We start from the raw sequence: 18,468 nt of genomic DNA, 5'->3' as shown, positions 1-18,468 counted from the left end.
GTGTGTAGTGTGATGTGTGTGTGTGTGTACGTGTGTGTGTGTGTGTGTGTGTGTGTGTATGCGTGCGTGCGTGTGCATATATGTGTGTGTGTGTGTGTCTCTCTGTGTCTGTGTGGCCGTGCGCGTGTGTGCCTTCTCTCTCTCTCTCTCTCTCTCTCTCTCTCTCGTTAGGTTTTACCAGCTACGACACCAGGACAGCAGGTGCAAGTCATTTCCAAGCCAAAGTCCCCGCGGAAATATCCGTGCAAACAATTCCGTGTGTTCTGTCTTTTTTTCCTTTTTTTCTTTTTTTTTCTTGTGTGTGTGTGTGTGTGTGTGTGTGTGTGTGTGTGTGTGTGTGTGTGTGTTGTTTTGTTTGTTTGTTTTTTTGTTTTTTGTTTTTGTTTTTTTGTTGTTCCTGTTCCGCCATCTGTCTGGTCCAGGCGGTCTTGTGTGTCTTTTTTTTCTGGTGCTGTGTTTTTTGTTGTTGTTTTTTCTGATCTCCGGACTTTGACTCTGGCTTCGTCTGTCACCAGATTAGTTTCTTTTCCTTCGTCATAATTGACGGCTTACATGGTCTGGTCCTGTTGCCTGGATTGATTTGCGGGGATGTGGGCGTGGGATGTGGGGTGAGGGAGAGGTGTGTGTGTGGGGGGGGGGGCGTCGGGGGGGGGGGGGGGTAGGAGGAAAAGGGGCTTGTGGAAGGGTAGAAGGGTGTGTGGGAGTGGGGGGGAGAGGTGTGCGAGGCGGGGGTGGTTAGGACGAAAAGTGGCTTGTGGGGGTGGGGTGTGGCAGCCTGTAGTGTAAATGGCTCTGTGTTTGTAAAGCACATAGAGCTTGGTTTCCGGCCAAGGATAGGCGCTATGTGTAAGTGTGCATATCATCGTCATCATCATCACCACTGCCATCACCACCACCATCATTATCATCATCATCATCATCATCATCAAAATTAGGTATGTTTCAATTTACCGAGTTGAATTTTAAAGAGATCAGTTCTCAATTATCTTGCTGCAGCTTGTATTTTAAGGGAAAAGCATCAATTACAATATAGTCTTCAGATGTCAGTGTAGAAGAATTGATGAGTACAACTTTAAGAACTAGCTGATGATCTCTAATCAATTAAAATATTGGTGCTGCAAATATGTCATACAGAGGAGATGCATAATCAATAGAAGAGTGAATATGTGCGTGATAAAAAGTGTTCGTGCATTAACATCTAGAAAAAAAAAGTCTAACTTTAGGAGACCTGGAACAACTTGCTGGGAGACTTGCTTGCATGAACATTCATTGTCAGATATCCAAGAAAGCGGTGTTCTCTGATGGAAACTCCCAATACTTTGTAAATATTTACTTCGTCTGTTTTCTTATCACCCATACAAATGGTCAGCATACCTATTGACTTTAACTCACTCAGTACGGCCAGTCCTCTCTTCTCCTCTACACAGACCCCTCGGATGTCCAGTGGGTGTCTCAATGACCCAACCTTTAGCTTCCGTCGTCAGAATTGTGGTATTCGTTGTCAACATTCACCTCTTCAGTATAAGAGCCTTCCGCTTGCAATATTTTGATGATGGTAACTGGGGTGAAACGTTGTTAACGTCGTCTCTTTCGCCGTTCCTATAGAGAGAGTTAATGTTTTCTCGTTATTGCCGATTGGAAATTTTCCTGTTATTTGTTGTTGGTTTTGAACGTATGAAGCCATGTGGTCTAGTACAGGCTTTCTGACCAGTTGATCAACATTTTCTTGAGAAAGAGAGACACAGACAGTGAGACAGAGACAGAGAGAGACAGAGAGACACAGAATAAGAGTGTTCAACGTATCAGACTACAGCAGCGGAAATTGTCAAGACAGAGAGTTCCAGATGGGCCCTGGAGGCAGGACAACGAGAACATTTCTTTGATCTCAACTTGTCGACACAACCCGTGTTTGGTTTGTTCTAGTAAAAAAAAAGAGAGAGAGAAGCAGAGAGGGACCGGGTGGGATACAGAGACAGAGACAGACACACACACACACACACACAGACAGAGACATACAGACAGACATACACAGACACAGAGAGAGAGACAGACAGAGACAGACACACACACACACACACACACACACACACACACACACACACACGGACAGACAGAGACACAGAGACACACAGACAGACAGGCAGACACACAGACAGAGACACACAGAGACACAGACACACAGACAGAGACAGACAGACACACACACACACACACACACACACACACACACAGAGAAACACACAGGCAGACACACAGACAGAGACGCACAGACGGACAGACAGACAGAGACACAGACAGAGACACAAAGACAGGCAGACACACAGTCACACAGACAGAGACACACAGACAGACAGACGGACAGACAGACAGAGACACACAGACAGACAGAGACAGACAGACACAGACACAAACACACAGAGACACACAGACTGATAGACAAACAGACAGACAGAGACACACAGACGGACAGACAGACACACAGACACATAGACAGAGACGGACAGAGACATACAGATAGACAGACAGAGACAGACAGACAGACGAACAGAGACGCACAGACGGACAAAACGGAGATAACAGACACGTTGACAGTGTGATGTGTTTTTTGTTTTGTTTTGTTTTTGTTTTGTTTTTCGTTGAAGACTGTCCTTAACACATAGTTAAGATGATTGCATATAGATAGATAGATAGATAGATAGATATAGATAGATAGATAGATAGATAGATAGATGGATTGATGGACTGATAGATAGATATGCGTGCTTTTCAGTCTGGTGTTCATACAGTTTATTTCACTCTATCATCCCATCTCCATTCCATTTCATCCATCGTCTAATCCAACCCCCGCCCTTCCCCTCACATATGCTACTGACTCATGCACTCGAATGTGGGAGATAATGGACACGGAGCGAGAGAAAAAAAAAAGCTGACAATCAATAATTTACCTTTATGTCTTTCGATTTATCTGTCTATCGGTCGAATGATCGATCGATCAATTGATCTGTCTGTCTTTCTTTCTTTCTATCTGTCCACCCGTTTGCTTACCTATCTACTTATATATGTCTGTCTGTCTGTCTGTCTGTCTGTCTGTCTGTCTCTCTGTTTGTCTTTTTTCCTACTGCATGTGTGTCTATGTCTTCTCTAACTATCTGCCGGTCCTCTATCTACTGTCAATCCATCCGTTTCACTATATATTTGTATCTTTTTTTACTAACAATGTGCCTGTATACCTGTGTTTCTGTCACTTTATCTGTTGCATGCCTATCTTTCTGCTAGTCCGTCCAACTGTCTGCCTGGTATTCTGTTTCTCTGTATCTTTGGTTGTGTGTGTGCGTGGAGGGCAGCGCGTGAAGTTGATAATAATGATAACAAGAGAGGCAAGGCCTTCAAGACTCACTTGTGATACACTTTAAAAAAAATCTAATCGTTAAAATGTGTTCTGTATTTGTTATTATAAAGCTTCAGGTTAAAAGAAAAAGAAAAAAAAGAAAAAGAAGCCCTAACGGCAGATTTGAACCCCGCGTGTTCGGGTGAGAAGAAACTGTCTTACCCATTACACTATCGTGGCTCCTTAGATGACGTTCAAAAATATAATATTTAAACATGCTTTTTTTTAAAGGGCGATAAATCAATTGCGGTATTCGCAGTGAGAACGCTGTTTAAATCATATTATTCTGGTGTATCTTGGGCATTCAAAAAATCTTTAAGGGCAATTAAAAATTCTTTTTAAGTCCGCGGTAAAGGAGACGTGGCTATCGCCGCAATCACACTGCAACATTTAGCCGTTTTCTCTGGATCTAGATAGATGTACAAGTTTAATTACACCCGATTGACACGGTCGATTCAATTTCTCTTTTATGTTCATTCTAGTTTTATAGTTTTAAAGTTGATATAAAAATTGAGTATTTTGTTAAAATACTAACATGTAAAGCTAAGTACAAATACTTCTAAACGTCGTATGAAGTGAAAAGGACTTCATTTTCAGAAAAGTCAATTCAAGGGTATTAACTCTCATGGTTTATTTTTAACTGTGAATTCCGACTGATTCTGTGGATATTTTCATGGCAGTTTGGGGCATAATCCAGTAAGTGATGAGGCGTTCACAAATCTTTCTCTGAATAAATATTTAACGGTCTCCTTCTCCAACTTTCCATCACATGTTATCGTATATTGTCGATTGAATATAGGATTGAACGGGCAGGTCAACAACTTGAAACAAAATGGCGTCGTTCGCGTTCGCGAAGAATATGAGCATGCGCTTTGAATATGTATAAATATGTGTACGCAATTGATTTTTGCACATGACCTTCAGGGCTCAGCCAGTAGATCTATAAAGTCCACTCGTGTATTGATTTTAGTATTTTCCGAAAAAGACCACTTAGGCGAATGAACATAGCCCTGTACACTGAGAGTAAAACACACAAGCGTTTTATGTATTGAGTATAATTTCAAAATGCAATGTTTAAGATGCGAAAGATCAGTTTAAAGCAAATTAAGCCCCCTAGCATTAATTACAGATTAATTTCCCTTCTTTACTATCTGCACCAAAGACATGCAAAATTAATATAATTTCCATGCTTAGCAAAAGAAGTTCCTGTTTGAACAAAAAATGATAAAAATGACTGCTCTTGTTGTTGTGTCAGAATATCAGATTAAAGTGCCAAGGTAGAAGAAAGAAAGAAAGAAGGAATATAACAGTAAATCCAGTTTGCATATAATTTGGCTTCTTTTTTTATCTTTTTTTGTGCCCATCCCAGAGGTGCAATATTGTTTTAAACAAGATGAGTGGAAAGAACAGATTTTTTCCTATTTTTATGCCAAATTTGGTGTCAACTGACAAAGTATTTGCAAAGAAAATGGTAATGTTAAAGTTTACCACGGACACACACACACACGCACACACACACACACACACACACACACACACACACACACACACACACACACACACACAAGTGAGTCAACAAAATGTAGAACAGCACCACTAACCATCACCATCACAACCACCACCGCCATCACCACCAACAATAATAGTTACACAACAACGGCGTAATAGTTCAAAGTATGTGTACTTGTGTAGTCAAGGAAGAATTTTGAGAACACGAAACGAGGAAAAAGAGAGCGAAACACACACACACACACACACACACACACACACACACACACAGGGAGGACAGGGGGGGGGGGGGAGAGAGAGAATCGGATTCAATAATATAATTTATTCATTGAAGCCAAAGCCCCGCAGAAAGGTATGTGAACCAAATAAAGCCTTGCTGATAAACGGCAAAGACGTTGGCACTTAATAGGATTGCAATCGATAGCACAGACAGACAGAGACAGGCACAGACAGACAGAAGCATAGACACACAAGACAGGGGAGAGAGAGACAGAGAGACAGACAGACGGACAGACAGAGAGAGAGGGGGAGACAGACAGACAGACAGAGATAAAGACAAAAACAGAAAAACAGCCACAGACGGAGAGAGAGGCAGAAATATCGATAAAGAGTCAGAGATACAAAGGGAGAGAACGAACGAATGAACATTGTTTTTTTAATGGACGGGAGTGGAAAAAGCGTGCATACGTTTGTTTGTTTGTTTGTTTAACATCCAGCCCTCAGGGCAATGAGAAAATGAAATCAACCCATTCACAAAAACATAGGGTTGATGAAGTGCGCACAGGGCATTAGGGCACACTCAAAATATTAATACACACGTAAACATGCACGGTATAATACAATACCTGCATGCATGTCGGAAAAGCATGGACACACCTAAAATCATTTAAAAAAAAAAAAAAAAAAAGAAAGAAAAAAAGCACATCATGAACATGCCTATATATATATATATATATATATATATATATATATATATATATATATATATATATATATATATATATGGAATAAGATATATACAAACTTAATTGAGAGAGAGAGAGAGAGAGAGAGAGAGAGAGAAAGGTCGAAACCGATGGAGGAGAAGAGAGATGGGGAGAGACTAAAGCGAGAAAGACAGAGAAGGAGACAAAAACTGGGACATGCAGGCAGACAGAGTCTGAGACAAAGAGATATAAAGACAGACAGACAGACACGCAGACAGACAGACAGACAGACACACAGACAAACAGACTGACTGACAGACAGCGGTCAAAGACAGGGGGAAATGAAACAAGGTGCGAGAAAGGAAATTAGATAGAGAGACGATTAGGAAGAAATAAAGAAGTGAGAAAAAAAGAAAGAAGGAAGGAACTGAAGGAAGGGAGGATGAAAGAAAGGAAGAAAGAAGGATCTGAAAGAAAAAAGGAAGAAAGAAGGATCTGAAGGAAGGAACAAAAGAGAAAGAAAGAAGGGACTGATGGAAGGAAGAAGAAAGAAAGAAAGAAGGAAATGAAGGAAGAAACAAAGAAAGAAAAAAAGGAGAAACTGAAGGAAGAAGGGAAGAAAAAAGAAAGAAGGAACTGAAGGAAGAAAGAAAGAAAGAAAAAAAGAAGAAACTGAAGGAAGAAAGTAAGAAAAAAAGAAAGAAAGAAGGAACTGAAGGAAGGAAGAAAAAATGAAAGAAAAAAGGAACTGAAGGAAGGAAGAAAAAAGAAAGAAAGAAGGAACTGAAGGGAGGAAGAAAGGAAGAAGGAACTGAAGGAAGAAAGAAGAAAGAAAGAAAGAAGAAGGAACTGAAGGAAGAAAGAAGAAAGAAAGAAAGAAAGAAGGAGGAACTGAAGGAAGGAAGAACGACAGGGGGAAATGAAACAAGGCGCGAGAAAGGGACGATTAGGAAGAAATAAAGAAGTGAGAAAAAAGGAACTGAAGGAAGGAAGAAAGAAAGAACTGAAGGAAGGAAGAAAGAAGGAACTGAAGGAAGAAACAAAGAAGGAAGGAACTGAAGGAAGAAAGAAAGAAAGAAGGAACTGAAGGAAGGAAGAAAGAAGGAAGGAACTGAAGGAAGGAAGAAAGAAGGAACTGAAGGAAGAAACAAAGAAGGAAGGAACTGAAGGAAGAAAGAAAGAAGGAACTGAAGGAAGGAAGAAAGAAAGAAGTGAGAAAAAAGGAACTGAAGGAAGGAAGAAAGAAGGAACTGAAGGAAGGAAGAAAGAAGGAACTGAAGGAAGAAACAAAGAAGGAAGGAACTGAAGGAAGAAAGAAAGAAAGAAGGAACTGAAGGGAGAAAGAAAGGAAGAAGGAACTGAAGGGAGAAAGAAAGAAAGAAGGAACTGAATGAAGAAAGGAAGAAAGAAGGAACTGAAGAAAGGAAGAAAGAAGGAACTGAAGGAAGGAAGAAAGAAGGAAAGAACTGAAGGGAGAAAGAAGGAACTGAAGGAATGAAGAAAGAAGGAACTGAAGGGAGAAAGAAAGAAAGAAGGAACTGAATGAAGAAAGAAAGAAAGAAGAAACTGAAGGAAGGAAGAAAAAAGAAAGAAAGAAGGAACTGAAGGAAGGAAGAAAGGAAAAAAGAACTGAAGGGAGAAAGAAAGAAAGAAGGAACTGAAGGGAGAAAGAAAGAAAGAAGGAACTGAAGGGAGAAAGAAAGAAGGAACTGAAGGAAGAAAGAAAGAAAGAAGGAACTGAAGGAAGAAAGAAAGAAGGAACTGAAGGAAGAAAGAAAGAAGGAACTGAAGGAAGAAAGAAGGAACTGAAGGAAGAAAGAAGGAACTGAAGGAAGAAAGAAAGAAAGAAAGAACTGAAGGGAGAAAGAAAGAAAGAAGGAACTGAAGGAAGAAAGAAAGAAAGAAGGAACTGAAGGGAGAAAGAAGGAACTGAAGGAAGGAAGAAAGAAAGAAGGAACTGAAGGAAGAAAGAAAGAAAGAAGGAACTGAAGAAGAAAGAAAGAAAGAAGGAACTGAAGGAAGAAAGAAAGAAGGAACTGAAGGGAGAAAGAAAGAAAGAAGGAACTGAAGAAGAAAGAAAGAAAGAAGGAACTGAAGGGAGAAAGAAAGAAGGAACTGAAGGAAGGAAGAAAAAAAGAAAGAAAGAAGGAAATGAAGGAAGGAAGAAAGAAAGAAGGAACTGAAGGAAGAAACTGAAGGAAGAAAAAAAGAAAGAAAGAAGGAACTGAAGGAAGAAACAAAGAAGGAAGGAACTGAAGGAAGAAAGAAAGAAGGAACTGAAGGAAGGAAGAAAGAAAGAAGAAACTGAAGGAAGAAAGGAAGAAAGAAAGAAGAAACTGTAGGAAGAAAAAAAGAAAGAAAGAAGGAACTGAAGGAAGGAAGAAAGGAAGAAAGAACTGAAGGGAGAAAGAAAGAAAGAAGGAACTGAAGGAAGGAAGAAAGAAAGAAGAAACTGAAGGAAGGAAGAAAGAAAGAAAGAAGGAACTGAAGGAAGGAAGAAAGAAAGAAGGAACTGAAGGGAGAAAGAAAGAAAGAAGGAACTGAAGGAAGAAAGAAAGAAGGAACTGAAGGAAGAAAGAAAGAAAGAAGGAACTGAAGGAAGAAAGAAAGAAAGAAGGAACTGAAGGAAGAAAGAAAGAACTGAAGGAAGAAAGAAAGGAAGAAGGAACTGAAGGAAGGAAGAAAGAAAGAAGAAACTGAAGGAGAAACAAAGAAAGAAGGAACTGAAGGAAGAAAGAAAGAAAGAAAGAAGGAACTGAAGGAAGGAAGAAAGAAAGAAAGAACTGAAGGAAGGAAGAAAGAAAGAAAGAAGGAACTGAAGGAAGGAAGAAAGAAAGAAGGAACTGAAGGAAGGAAGGAAGGAAGAAAGAAGGAACTGAAGGAAGGAAGGAAGGAAGAAAGAAGGAACTGAAGGAAGAAAGAAGGAAGGAACTGAAGGAAGAAACTGAAGGAAGAAAAAAAGGAAGAAAGAAGGAACTGAAGGAAGCAACTGAAAGAAGAAAGAAAGAAAGAAGGAACTGAAGGGAGAAAGAAAGAAGGAAGGAACTGAAGGAAGGAAGAAAGAAAGAAGGAACTGAAGGAAGAAAGAAAGAAAGAAAGAAAGAAAGGAATAAAGAAAGAAAGAATAAACTGAAGGAAGAAACAAAGAAAGAAGAAACTGAAGGAAGAAAGAAAGAAAGAAAGAAAGAAGAAGAACTAGAAGGAGAAAGAAGAATGAAGGAAGAGAAGGAAGGAAAGAAAGAACTGAAGGAAAGAAGAAAGAAAGAAAGAAAGAAAGGAATAAAGAAAGAAAGAATAAACTGAAGGAAGAAAGCAAAGAAAGAAGAAACTGAAGGAAGAAAGAAAGAAAGAAAGAAACAACCGGCCGAACCGATCAAAAAACAAAGTAGAAGTACACGTCATAAAGAAATAACAAAGTAATTAAACAAAGAAGTGTGAGGACAGAGACAAAGAGAGACAGAAAGAGAGACAATGTGTGTGTGTGTGTGTGAGAGAGAGAGAGAGAGAGAGAGAGAGACAGAGACAGAAAGAGAGACAGAGAGTGAGAGAGAGAGAGAGAGTCAAATTCAAAGTCAGTCAAAAAAATGTTTTAGTTGTCAGGCCTCTGGCCCACAATAATAGGAGTACACAGTTACACGAAAAACATCATGCATTATTTGAAATATTTATTGAGACATTCTTTTCTGCGACTAAATGCTCTATATATAATCAAAGAAAAAAAAATTATAAAATCAACCTTTTCACAGGCTTGAAAGCTTGAAGAATAACGGATATCTGTAATACTTAACTGGTATCAAATCTTCTCTAAGATCCTGATATTTGACGACAGAAAGGACAATAGTTATCATCATTATCTAAAAGGGGTCTGTATCGCAAATAACTGTGTTTTATGGGGGGGGGGGGGGACATACCAATTCTAAACTTAGCAGGCCACCTTCGTAAGATTACATTCTGATGCTGATGAAAGAAGACTTTGAGAGATATTGACTGATTGAAACTGGAACATACCTGAAAGAAATCATGCTCTGAGAGAGAGAGAGAGAGAGAGAGAGAGAGAGAGAGAGAGAGAGAGAGAGAGAGAGAGAGAGATGAACAATGAACAAATGTTTTATTGAGGGTAAACTGGATAAGCTGGAAGCTTCTTTACACCATGCCCTCCCTCACACACAAACACACACGCCCACACACACGCACAAAAGATGAAAAAAGGAAAGAAAAAAAATCGGTACGGACACTCGGTGCAGACAGTAACAACAACAACAACAACTACTACTACTACTACTACAACAACAAGAGTTAATCACGAAACAAAAAAAATAGCATGGAATATAACTTAGTCACACACACACACACACACACACACACACACACACGCGCGCGCGCGCCAGCTTACGCACGCATGCATACACGGGCTGATATACACTAATCTTCTGAGCTCCTTTCCCTGTTAAGAGAGAGAGAGAGAAGGAGGGAGAGAGAGAGAGGAGACAGGCACAGAGAGAGAGGGGGAGAGAGGGAGGAGAGAGACAGAGAGAGAGAGGAGACGGACACAGAGAAAGAGAGAGAGGAGACAGAGAGAGACAGAGGGAAAGAGAGAGAGGAGACAGACAGAGAGAAAGAGAGAGAGGAGACAGACAGAGAGAAAGAGAGAGAGGAGACAGACACACAGAGAGAGGGGACAGACAGAGAGAGAGTTAGATAGAGAGAGAGAGGAGACAGACAGAGAGAGAGAGAGAGGGAGAGAGAGAGGAGACAGACAGAGAGAGAGAGGGGGAGAGAGAGAGGAGACAGACAGAGAGAGACAGAGGGAGAGAGAGAGGGGAGACAGACAGAGAGAGAGAGAGGAGACAGAGACAGAGAGAGAGAGAGAGAGAGAGGAGACAGACAGAGAGAGAGAGAGAGAGAGAGAGAGGAGACAGACAGAGAGAGACAGAGGGAAAGAGAGAGAGGAGACAGACAGAGAGAGAGAGAGGGATAGAGAGAGAGGAGACAGACAGAGAGAGAGAGAGAGAGAGGAGACAGACACAGAGAGAGAGAGGGAGAGAGAGAGGAGACAGACACAGAGAGAGGGATAGAGAGAGAGGGGAGACAGACACAGAGAGAGAGGAGACAGACAGAGAGAGAGAGAGGGAGAGACAGAGAGGGGAGACAGACAGACAGACAGAAAGAGAGGCAGAGGGAGAGAGAGAGAGAGAGAAAGAGACTGAGAGAGTGAGGAAGAGACTGAAACCAAGACAGACAGGATAGAAACCAAGACAGAAGGTAGGTAGAAATGGACAGAGACAGCAGTCAAAGATGACAAAGACAAAGACAAAGACAGGGACAAACAAATCCAGACAGAGCGAGGCAGCTCAAAGAGAGACAGGGACAGGTGAAGAGAAGGAAAGAAACACGATAGAGAGGAAATGGAGCAGAGAGAGAGAGAGAGGACTAAAGAGGAGGGGAAATTGCAAGGCGCTTCAGTGGCGGCCGGATACTGCATGCAGGGAATACTGCGTCTTCTGTCTCCAACTCAAGAGAGAGTGAGAGAGAGAGAGAGGGGGCGGGGCAGATAGAGACAGACAGACACAGACAGACAGAGACAGACAGTTCCACAGACAGTGGGGACACGAGGTCCTCTTTCACGAACTTGAGAGAGTGAGAGAGAGAGAGGATGGGGGGACGGGAGAGACAGAGACAGACAGACAGTCAGAGACTGACAGAGGGAGACAAAGACAGATTCAGACAGACAGATATACAGACAGATAGATAGACAGACAGACAGACAGAGACAGACAGACAGACAGTCAGAGACAGAGAGAGATAGAGACAGATTCAGACAGACAGACAGAGATAGACACAGACAGACAGATAGACAGACAGTCAGATGGACAGAGACAGACAGACGTACAGAGACAGAACAAATGTTTGAACAATGAACAAATGTTTTATTGAGGGTAACTGGATAAGCTGGAAGCTTCTTTACACCATACCCTCCCTCACACACAAACACACACACCGACTCACATGCACAAAAGATGAAAAAGGAAAAAAAAAAAAAAAAAAAAAAAAGTGAAAGAAAAAAAAAATCGGTACGGACACTCGGTGTAGACGGTAACAACAACAACAACAACTACAACAACAAGAGTTAATCACGAAACATAAAAAAATAGCATGGAATATAACTCTCACACACACACACACACACACACACACACACACACACACACACACACACACACACACACACACACACAAACAAACAAACACGCACGCACGCACCAGCTTACGCACGCATGTATACACGGACTGATATACACTAATCTTCTGAGCTCCTTTCCCTGTTCACATTGTCAGAGGGCAACGAAAAAAATGTTATTGTGTAGAAGCTCTCTCAAGAAGCTCAAACAAAATACGGAATATAAGAATTATTTATAATTGATTCATGAGATATTTTTGGTACTCTTTTTTGAATGATACCAAGGTGGATTTATTTTTCAAATAGTCGGGAATTTCAATCCATAGTTTACCACCAGAATACATGAGAGATGTCATGAAAAGGTTTGTTCTCGGACGAGGGATAGAAATGGTATTTTTGCCACGAACACTTTTTTCAGGAAATTTCCTCTGAAGGTAGGATGGTGCTAATTTCTTTTTAATTTTGTACATAAAAACACCTTTATTAAAGATACATTTGAGATGGAAAGGAAGAATGTTTAGTTCTTTGTAGTCGTTAGTATAGACAGAAGATTTGAGGAGAATAATCTTGAGAGAACGTCTGTATATGCTTATGAGTGGTTTCAAGCAATTTTTGCTTGCTAAGTCCCAGCATGTTGAGGCATAGTCGATGTCAGGTTGAATGTATGCGTGAAAAAATAACTTGCGGGTATGTTGATCAAGGAAATGTTTAATTCTGTTGAGCTGATATAATTTTTTCGATAGCTTTTTACATAAAGCAGAAACATGATTAGACCATGACAGGTTATTATCAATAGTAAGACCAAGTAATTTGTAAGAATTAACTACCCCCAGCTCACTGCCAAGTACCTTTGGTCCGAGTAATCTAGATTTGATGTTTTGGCGTTTCTGTCTGGTTGTCACTAGCATAAATTTTGATTTGTGTGGATGAATAGCCATGTGATTAATTTCGGTCCATTTTACGAGTTTATCAATATCACTTTGCAACTGAGTACATACGGCATCGACATTTGTGTCTTTTTTATGGAGGGTTGTGTCATCAGCGAAAAGTTCACAAGAAGATGAAACGAAAAGTGGAAGGTCATTTATATATATTGAAAATAAAACAGGCCCCAACACTGATCCCTGAGGAATTCCATAATTGATTGGCATAAGAGGGGATACTTTAGAATCTTGGAAGACAATTTGTTTCCTACTATTAAGAAAGGAAGATACAAGTTCGACAGATTCAGGGGATAATCCATACATGAGTATTTTTTTGAGAGAAGATTGTGATCAATAGTATCAAAAGCTTTAGCAAAATCAATAAAAACAGACAAAGTAAATAAGTCGTTGTTTATGTTTGAATGCCATTCTTCTACGAGATTTGTTAGTGCGGTGTGACAGGAATGATTTTTTCTAAAGCCACTTTGATTGGGATGAAATAAATCATATTTGCTGAAATGTGCTTGAAGATAAAGTTTAATATGTTTTTCGAGGGGTTTGGATAATGTGGATAATATTGATATAGGCCTATAGTTAGCAGGGTCAGATAGACAGACAGACAGAGACAGACAGACGGACAGAGACAGGCAGACAGACAGAGACAGACAGTTCCACAGACAGTAGGGATAGGAGATCCTCTTTCTCGAACTTAAGAGAGTGAGAGAGAGACAGAGAGACATATTCAGACAGACAGACAGAGGTAGACACAGACAGACAGAGAGACAGACAGACAGACACAGACAGGCAGAGACAGAGACAGCCAGCCAGAAGGAATGGGGTCTAAATAGTCCTGGGCGTGCCTTAATAGGAGGGAAAGACAGAAAGAGAGAGAGAGTCATGTGCATGATGGAACAGACCCAAACAAATCAGCTGAAGTAAAGCAAAACAAAACAAAACACACAAAATAACACAGAAAAAAACAACAGACCAACACACACACACACACACACACACACACACACACACACACACACACACACACACACACACACACACACACACACACACACACACACACACACACACACACACACACACACACACACACACACACACACACAGCTGAACTTACAGCCATACTTATGGCCTTAAATTATAGTTCAGATATTCCGAAAACTGTAAGTGAAATTCTATTATGTGTAGACTCGAAGTCAGTATTACAAGCTATAGAATCTCCAAATTCAAAGAAGCGAACTGAGATGACAATGGAAATAAAACATATTATTCACCAACTGACAAAACATGGCATTAAAATAACTTTCTGTTGGGTACCTTCGCACTGTGGAATATCTTCAAATGAGTGGGTAGACCCAGCAGCTAGAAGAGCAGCACGTAATTTCGAAGGCGCAATACAACTTGACATCCAGTTAGATCTACATGAATGCATTAGTTGTACAGAAAATGTATCTAGAAATCGATTTAAAAAATTACTTATAGATTCGAATAATCAATATTACCAATGTTGTGTAAACACAAAGAATGCAGCTAATCCCAAACATTTTCTAAATTTGACACGAGGATGACATTCAAGACAAATTACAAGTCCAATGTATAGAATTCGTTTAAATGCCTTTCGTACAAAATGTTCTAAAAATATAAAATGTATATGCGATAAGCAAATAACTGTAAGCCATCTACTAATTCATTGTCCGAGCATAAGACTGTTTAATTCCAAAAGATGTAGTTGATGACTTTTCTTCCAATATTTCATTAGCCACTGAAAAGATTTTGAATGATTATTCATTGCATAGAATGTTTTCGGAAATTTTAAAATCAAGTCCAGTTGGTATCCTCCTTTGATGTATTATAATTAATGTTGCTATTTATATTTACATTGTTGTAGGCTAATACTTGTTGATATGCATATACATATTCTCCTTCCCATGACATCTCATTCAATACACACCACAATCTCTTTAGACTTTTTCTTATAATATACTTTTCCTCTGATACATAACATGAACACTTTTTTACACTGTTATTCACATGCATTCCCTTTCCTTTATCCACTACTTTACTCCTTTCCGTCTAAAAACACATATAGTGAATAGACGTTAAACTGAAGAAAACACACACACACACACACACACACACACACACACACACACACACACTGGTAAGCAGTTCAGCTTTCATCATTGTTTGTTTCACTGTCAGCAGCTACGTACCTTATTGCCCAAGTATTTCAAAGACAAAGAGAATAACTATTCTGCAGATGATTTTTGGAAAGTTATTTCTGACGAGGTTCTTATGGTTGAACATTCTCAGGCATTAGTTCATAGCCCTATTTCTACATTCCTTTAATGTACTTCAGAATTGTGTTGATGGGTTCTGATTATTAGTATTATTATTGAATTGTTACTGTTAAATGTAATTGCGTGCTAGATATGCATTTTTTGGTGGTTGTCTACCTTTTCTGTTCCCCCACCCCCCCACCCCCACCCCCGCCCCCCCAACTTTTTTTTCTTTTTTTCTTTTTTTTAATTTATTTTGATCGTCTAATATCACTGATAGTGAAAAGACGCTAAACTAAAGAATCAACACACACACACACACACACACACACACACACACACACACACACACACACACACACACACACACACACACACACACACACAATCTACAACATCCACTCACCTATCTCCTGAGGCTTCTTCAGACACTCCTCGGTCTGACGAACGATGGTCTCTGGGCTCTTGTCCGCCATTGCTTCCACCTCCCCGCGACCACGTCACCGCAGCAACGCTCGTAGCAAGGAGGGGGAAAAAAATCGCTGGTGAGACTCGAACACAAGCCTCCTTTCTAACCAGACAGAACACCACTACAGTCGTCTCACGAACCACTGAAGGGTTAGTAAGGAAGGGCACCAGTTTCCGTGAAAGGGTTTCAGTGGACAAGACGATGGCGAACTGGTTTTCGGTGATGCTGTCAGAATTTCAAGGCAGGTCCGGTCTCGGCAAGTCAGTGAATGTCCTGGGAAACATTGAAATATTGCACACATGAATCTGTTGGGTTTTGTTGTTGTTTTTTTAAGCCATACGGTTCTGGTTGGGGATGGTGGTTTGGGTTGTAACAGCTCTGGCTGCCCTGTGTGTGTGTGTGTGTGTGTGTGTGTGTGGCAGGTGTTTGGACTCAGTATGGCCCTGTGTCTGAAGACGAATGTGGACGTTTGAAGAGAAATGAAACGTGAACGAGTACACCGCGATTGAACTGATCCTCTCTTTCTTTTGGTTGTGTCGCTCGTTTTCGTTTCTGTTCTTGCCTTTCTTCCGTCCTTCTCTGTTCGTTTTTTTTCTTCTTTCTTTCTTCTTCCTTTCTTCTTTTTTTTTATTCCTCTCTTTATGTGTGTCTTTCCCTTTTTTTCTCTTTCTCTCGTTTCTTCCTCTGCTATTTTACTTTTTTTCTGATACTATTCGTTTCCCACTTTGTTTCGTTGTTTCTTCATTTTCTCTTCTGTCTCTCTTTCTTGAACATTTTCCTTTCTTCTTTTTTTATTGTTTTATCTCACTTGCTTTCTTATCCTTCTTTCGTTTCTTTGTTTCTGTCTCTGCTTTAGACTGCTGTTCTTAAAGTATAAGTGATAGAAGAAAAAACAAAATAACAAAATAACCTAAAGAACTCACATCACATTTCTTGACATTTTCTTCTGTTAAAAGAATTTGCTTGCTGTCTCTGTCGATTGTGGTGACGATTCAACATAATGGGGACAAATCCCCCAAATGGAGCGCTCCGATGGAATGAACAACGATTGTTTTCTGCAAAGATACGACGAGTTTTCAGCACAGAAATTACGACGATAGTCGGACTATTCTCAATACAGACAGTTTGTTCTGATCATCGAAAAAAGAATGTTCCAGAAAAAGACGATTTCTTGGTTTCTTCACGAAAGTACTGAAGAAAAGGTAGGATAAAAAAGGTGGTGCAATGAGCGTTACCGTTGAAAGAAGTAAAATAGAGCTTTTCGAGACATCAGTTTGTCTTCTCCTGGTGCCATGAGCTTCTGATGCAAAGCGAAGAAGGTTGAGCAGAAGAGAAATGAGTTCCAGGAAAGTCGCAAGAGCAAAGTTCACAGATCAACACATTTAACAACAAAAAGAAAGAAAGAAAGAAAAAAAGTTCCGCTGTGGACTGTTCTCTGGCGTCCAGTTATTTCGGATTAATCTAATATTGTCATGATGGAAGATGCGTTTCATAAATCATCGTTATTGAACACCTTCCTCGTTATTATAAGGCTCAGTAAAATATAATAAAAATGTTTTTAAAAAAATTTAAAAAGCTGTTTTAATTATTTCTGAAAGAGGTCCTACGTCTTCAGGGTCTCACGCAAAAACATTGGGGAATATTTCATTCGCTCTGTCTGAATACAATAAATTCTCTTATGAATAATTTTCTCTCGACTTGGGACACAGCAAATACCAAGTCGTCCCTTAATAGCTATTATTGTATTCGTTTTCGTGAGATCTAATTTAATTACTTGTCGATAAACGCCCATTTAATGTCTTTCAAGCAAAGTTGTCATTGCTGTGACAGACCTAGAAAATTCCTCTTGGCTGAACAGGACAGGTGCGAAATATTGTCATTTTGGTTCAAATTCAACACTGTGTTTCACGAGTTCGTACATCTGATCCTGACAGGAATATCATCATCAGTCCATTTCATGTGTGTGGTGTGGTCACATGCAGCAGATCCGCGGTTTGATTCCACCTGAAACGTACAGTATCATGAGTTCATTTGTTGGAAGTCTTCAGGAACTCTTGACGTCATCACTTCAACTAAATAACTTCAAGAGGAATTTCCGATGTCGTCAGATCACGTGAGCTGAAGTTCATTCGTGGTCAATGCACGTATTTAGTTAAATTCAAGGTGAATACCTGACACCATCAGTTGACGTTTCAATACCTCAACACGAAGCCCCGATACGCTACATTCACATATTTCAGCTAAACAGGAACTATTCACAGGAACACAAATTATTTACTTCCACGAGTTCAGCAGGAAATTTTTATGACAAAAATTCACATGTTTCAGTTCAACTAGAAATCTCTGGTATCATCAGTTTAAATGTATAGTTCCAACAGGAAATAGTGTAATCACTTTATGTATTTGATTTTCGACAGGAATATTTCCCAGGTCACATATTTTCAATGAAATTCAACAGGCAACTCATAATAACCAATGTCCATTAGAGCAGTTGAACAGTTTGTACATCTGGAATCAAACAAGAGCATTATCCATGTCCAGAGTACACACCAAAGTACACGAGGAAGTTACTGGTCGTGACATGCTCATTCATTCAGCATTGAAGGGTTTATGGATTTACTTCAGCGTGTCTGTTCACAAGGATAGGTGTTCGGAGTTCAAGAGGTAGATCATGAAATTCTTATTTCATATTTTTTACACAACAGAACGTTCAGTGTACACAATGTAGAACATTCACAACATCAGTGAAGGCTGAAAGGACTTCAAATGTGCGAATCCTTA

At 40.0% G+C, this 18,468-nt stretch overlaps 1 protein-coding gene across 1 annotated transcript in view; it reads right to left on the bottom strand.

Moving 5' to 3' along the window:
- The window catches only part of LOC143278139 (uncharacterized), a 35,987-nt gene extending 20,293 nt beyond the window's left edge, over positions 1-15,694 (bottom strand). Inside the window, exons 1-5 of the mRNA XM_076583174.1 lie at positions 15,625-15,694; positions 14,482-14,486; positions 11,992-12,143; positions 4,877-4,956; positions 1,969-2,429 (exon numbers count right to left, since the gene is read on the bottom strand). Coding sequence (XP_076439289.1) covers positions 1,969-2,429; positions 4,877-4,956; positions 11,992-12,143; positions 14,482-14,486; positions 15,625-15,694 — 768 coding nt within the window. The remainder of the gene's footprint in view (positions 1-1,968; positions 2,430-4,876; positions 4,957-11,991; positions 12,144-14,481; positions 14,487-15,624) is intronic.
- Between the last annotated feature and the right edge of the window lie 2,774 nt (positions 15,695-18,468).

The sequence above is a fragment of the Babylonia areolata genome, chromosome 2 (genome assembly GCF_041734735.1).
Source record: "Babylonia areolata isolate BAREFJ2019XMU chromosome 2, ASM4173473v1, whole genome shotgun sequence".
NCBI lineage: Eukaryota > Metazoa > Mollusca > Gastropoda > Neogastropoda > Buccinidae > Babylonia > Babylonia areolata.
The sequence above is the reverse complement of the archived record's forward strand: the minus strand, read 5'-3'. Positions and strand labels throughout refer to the sequence as shown.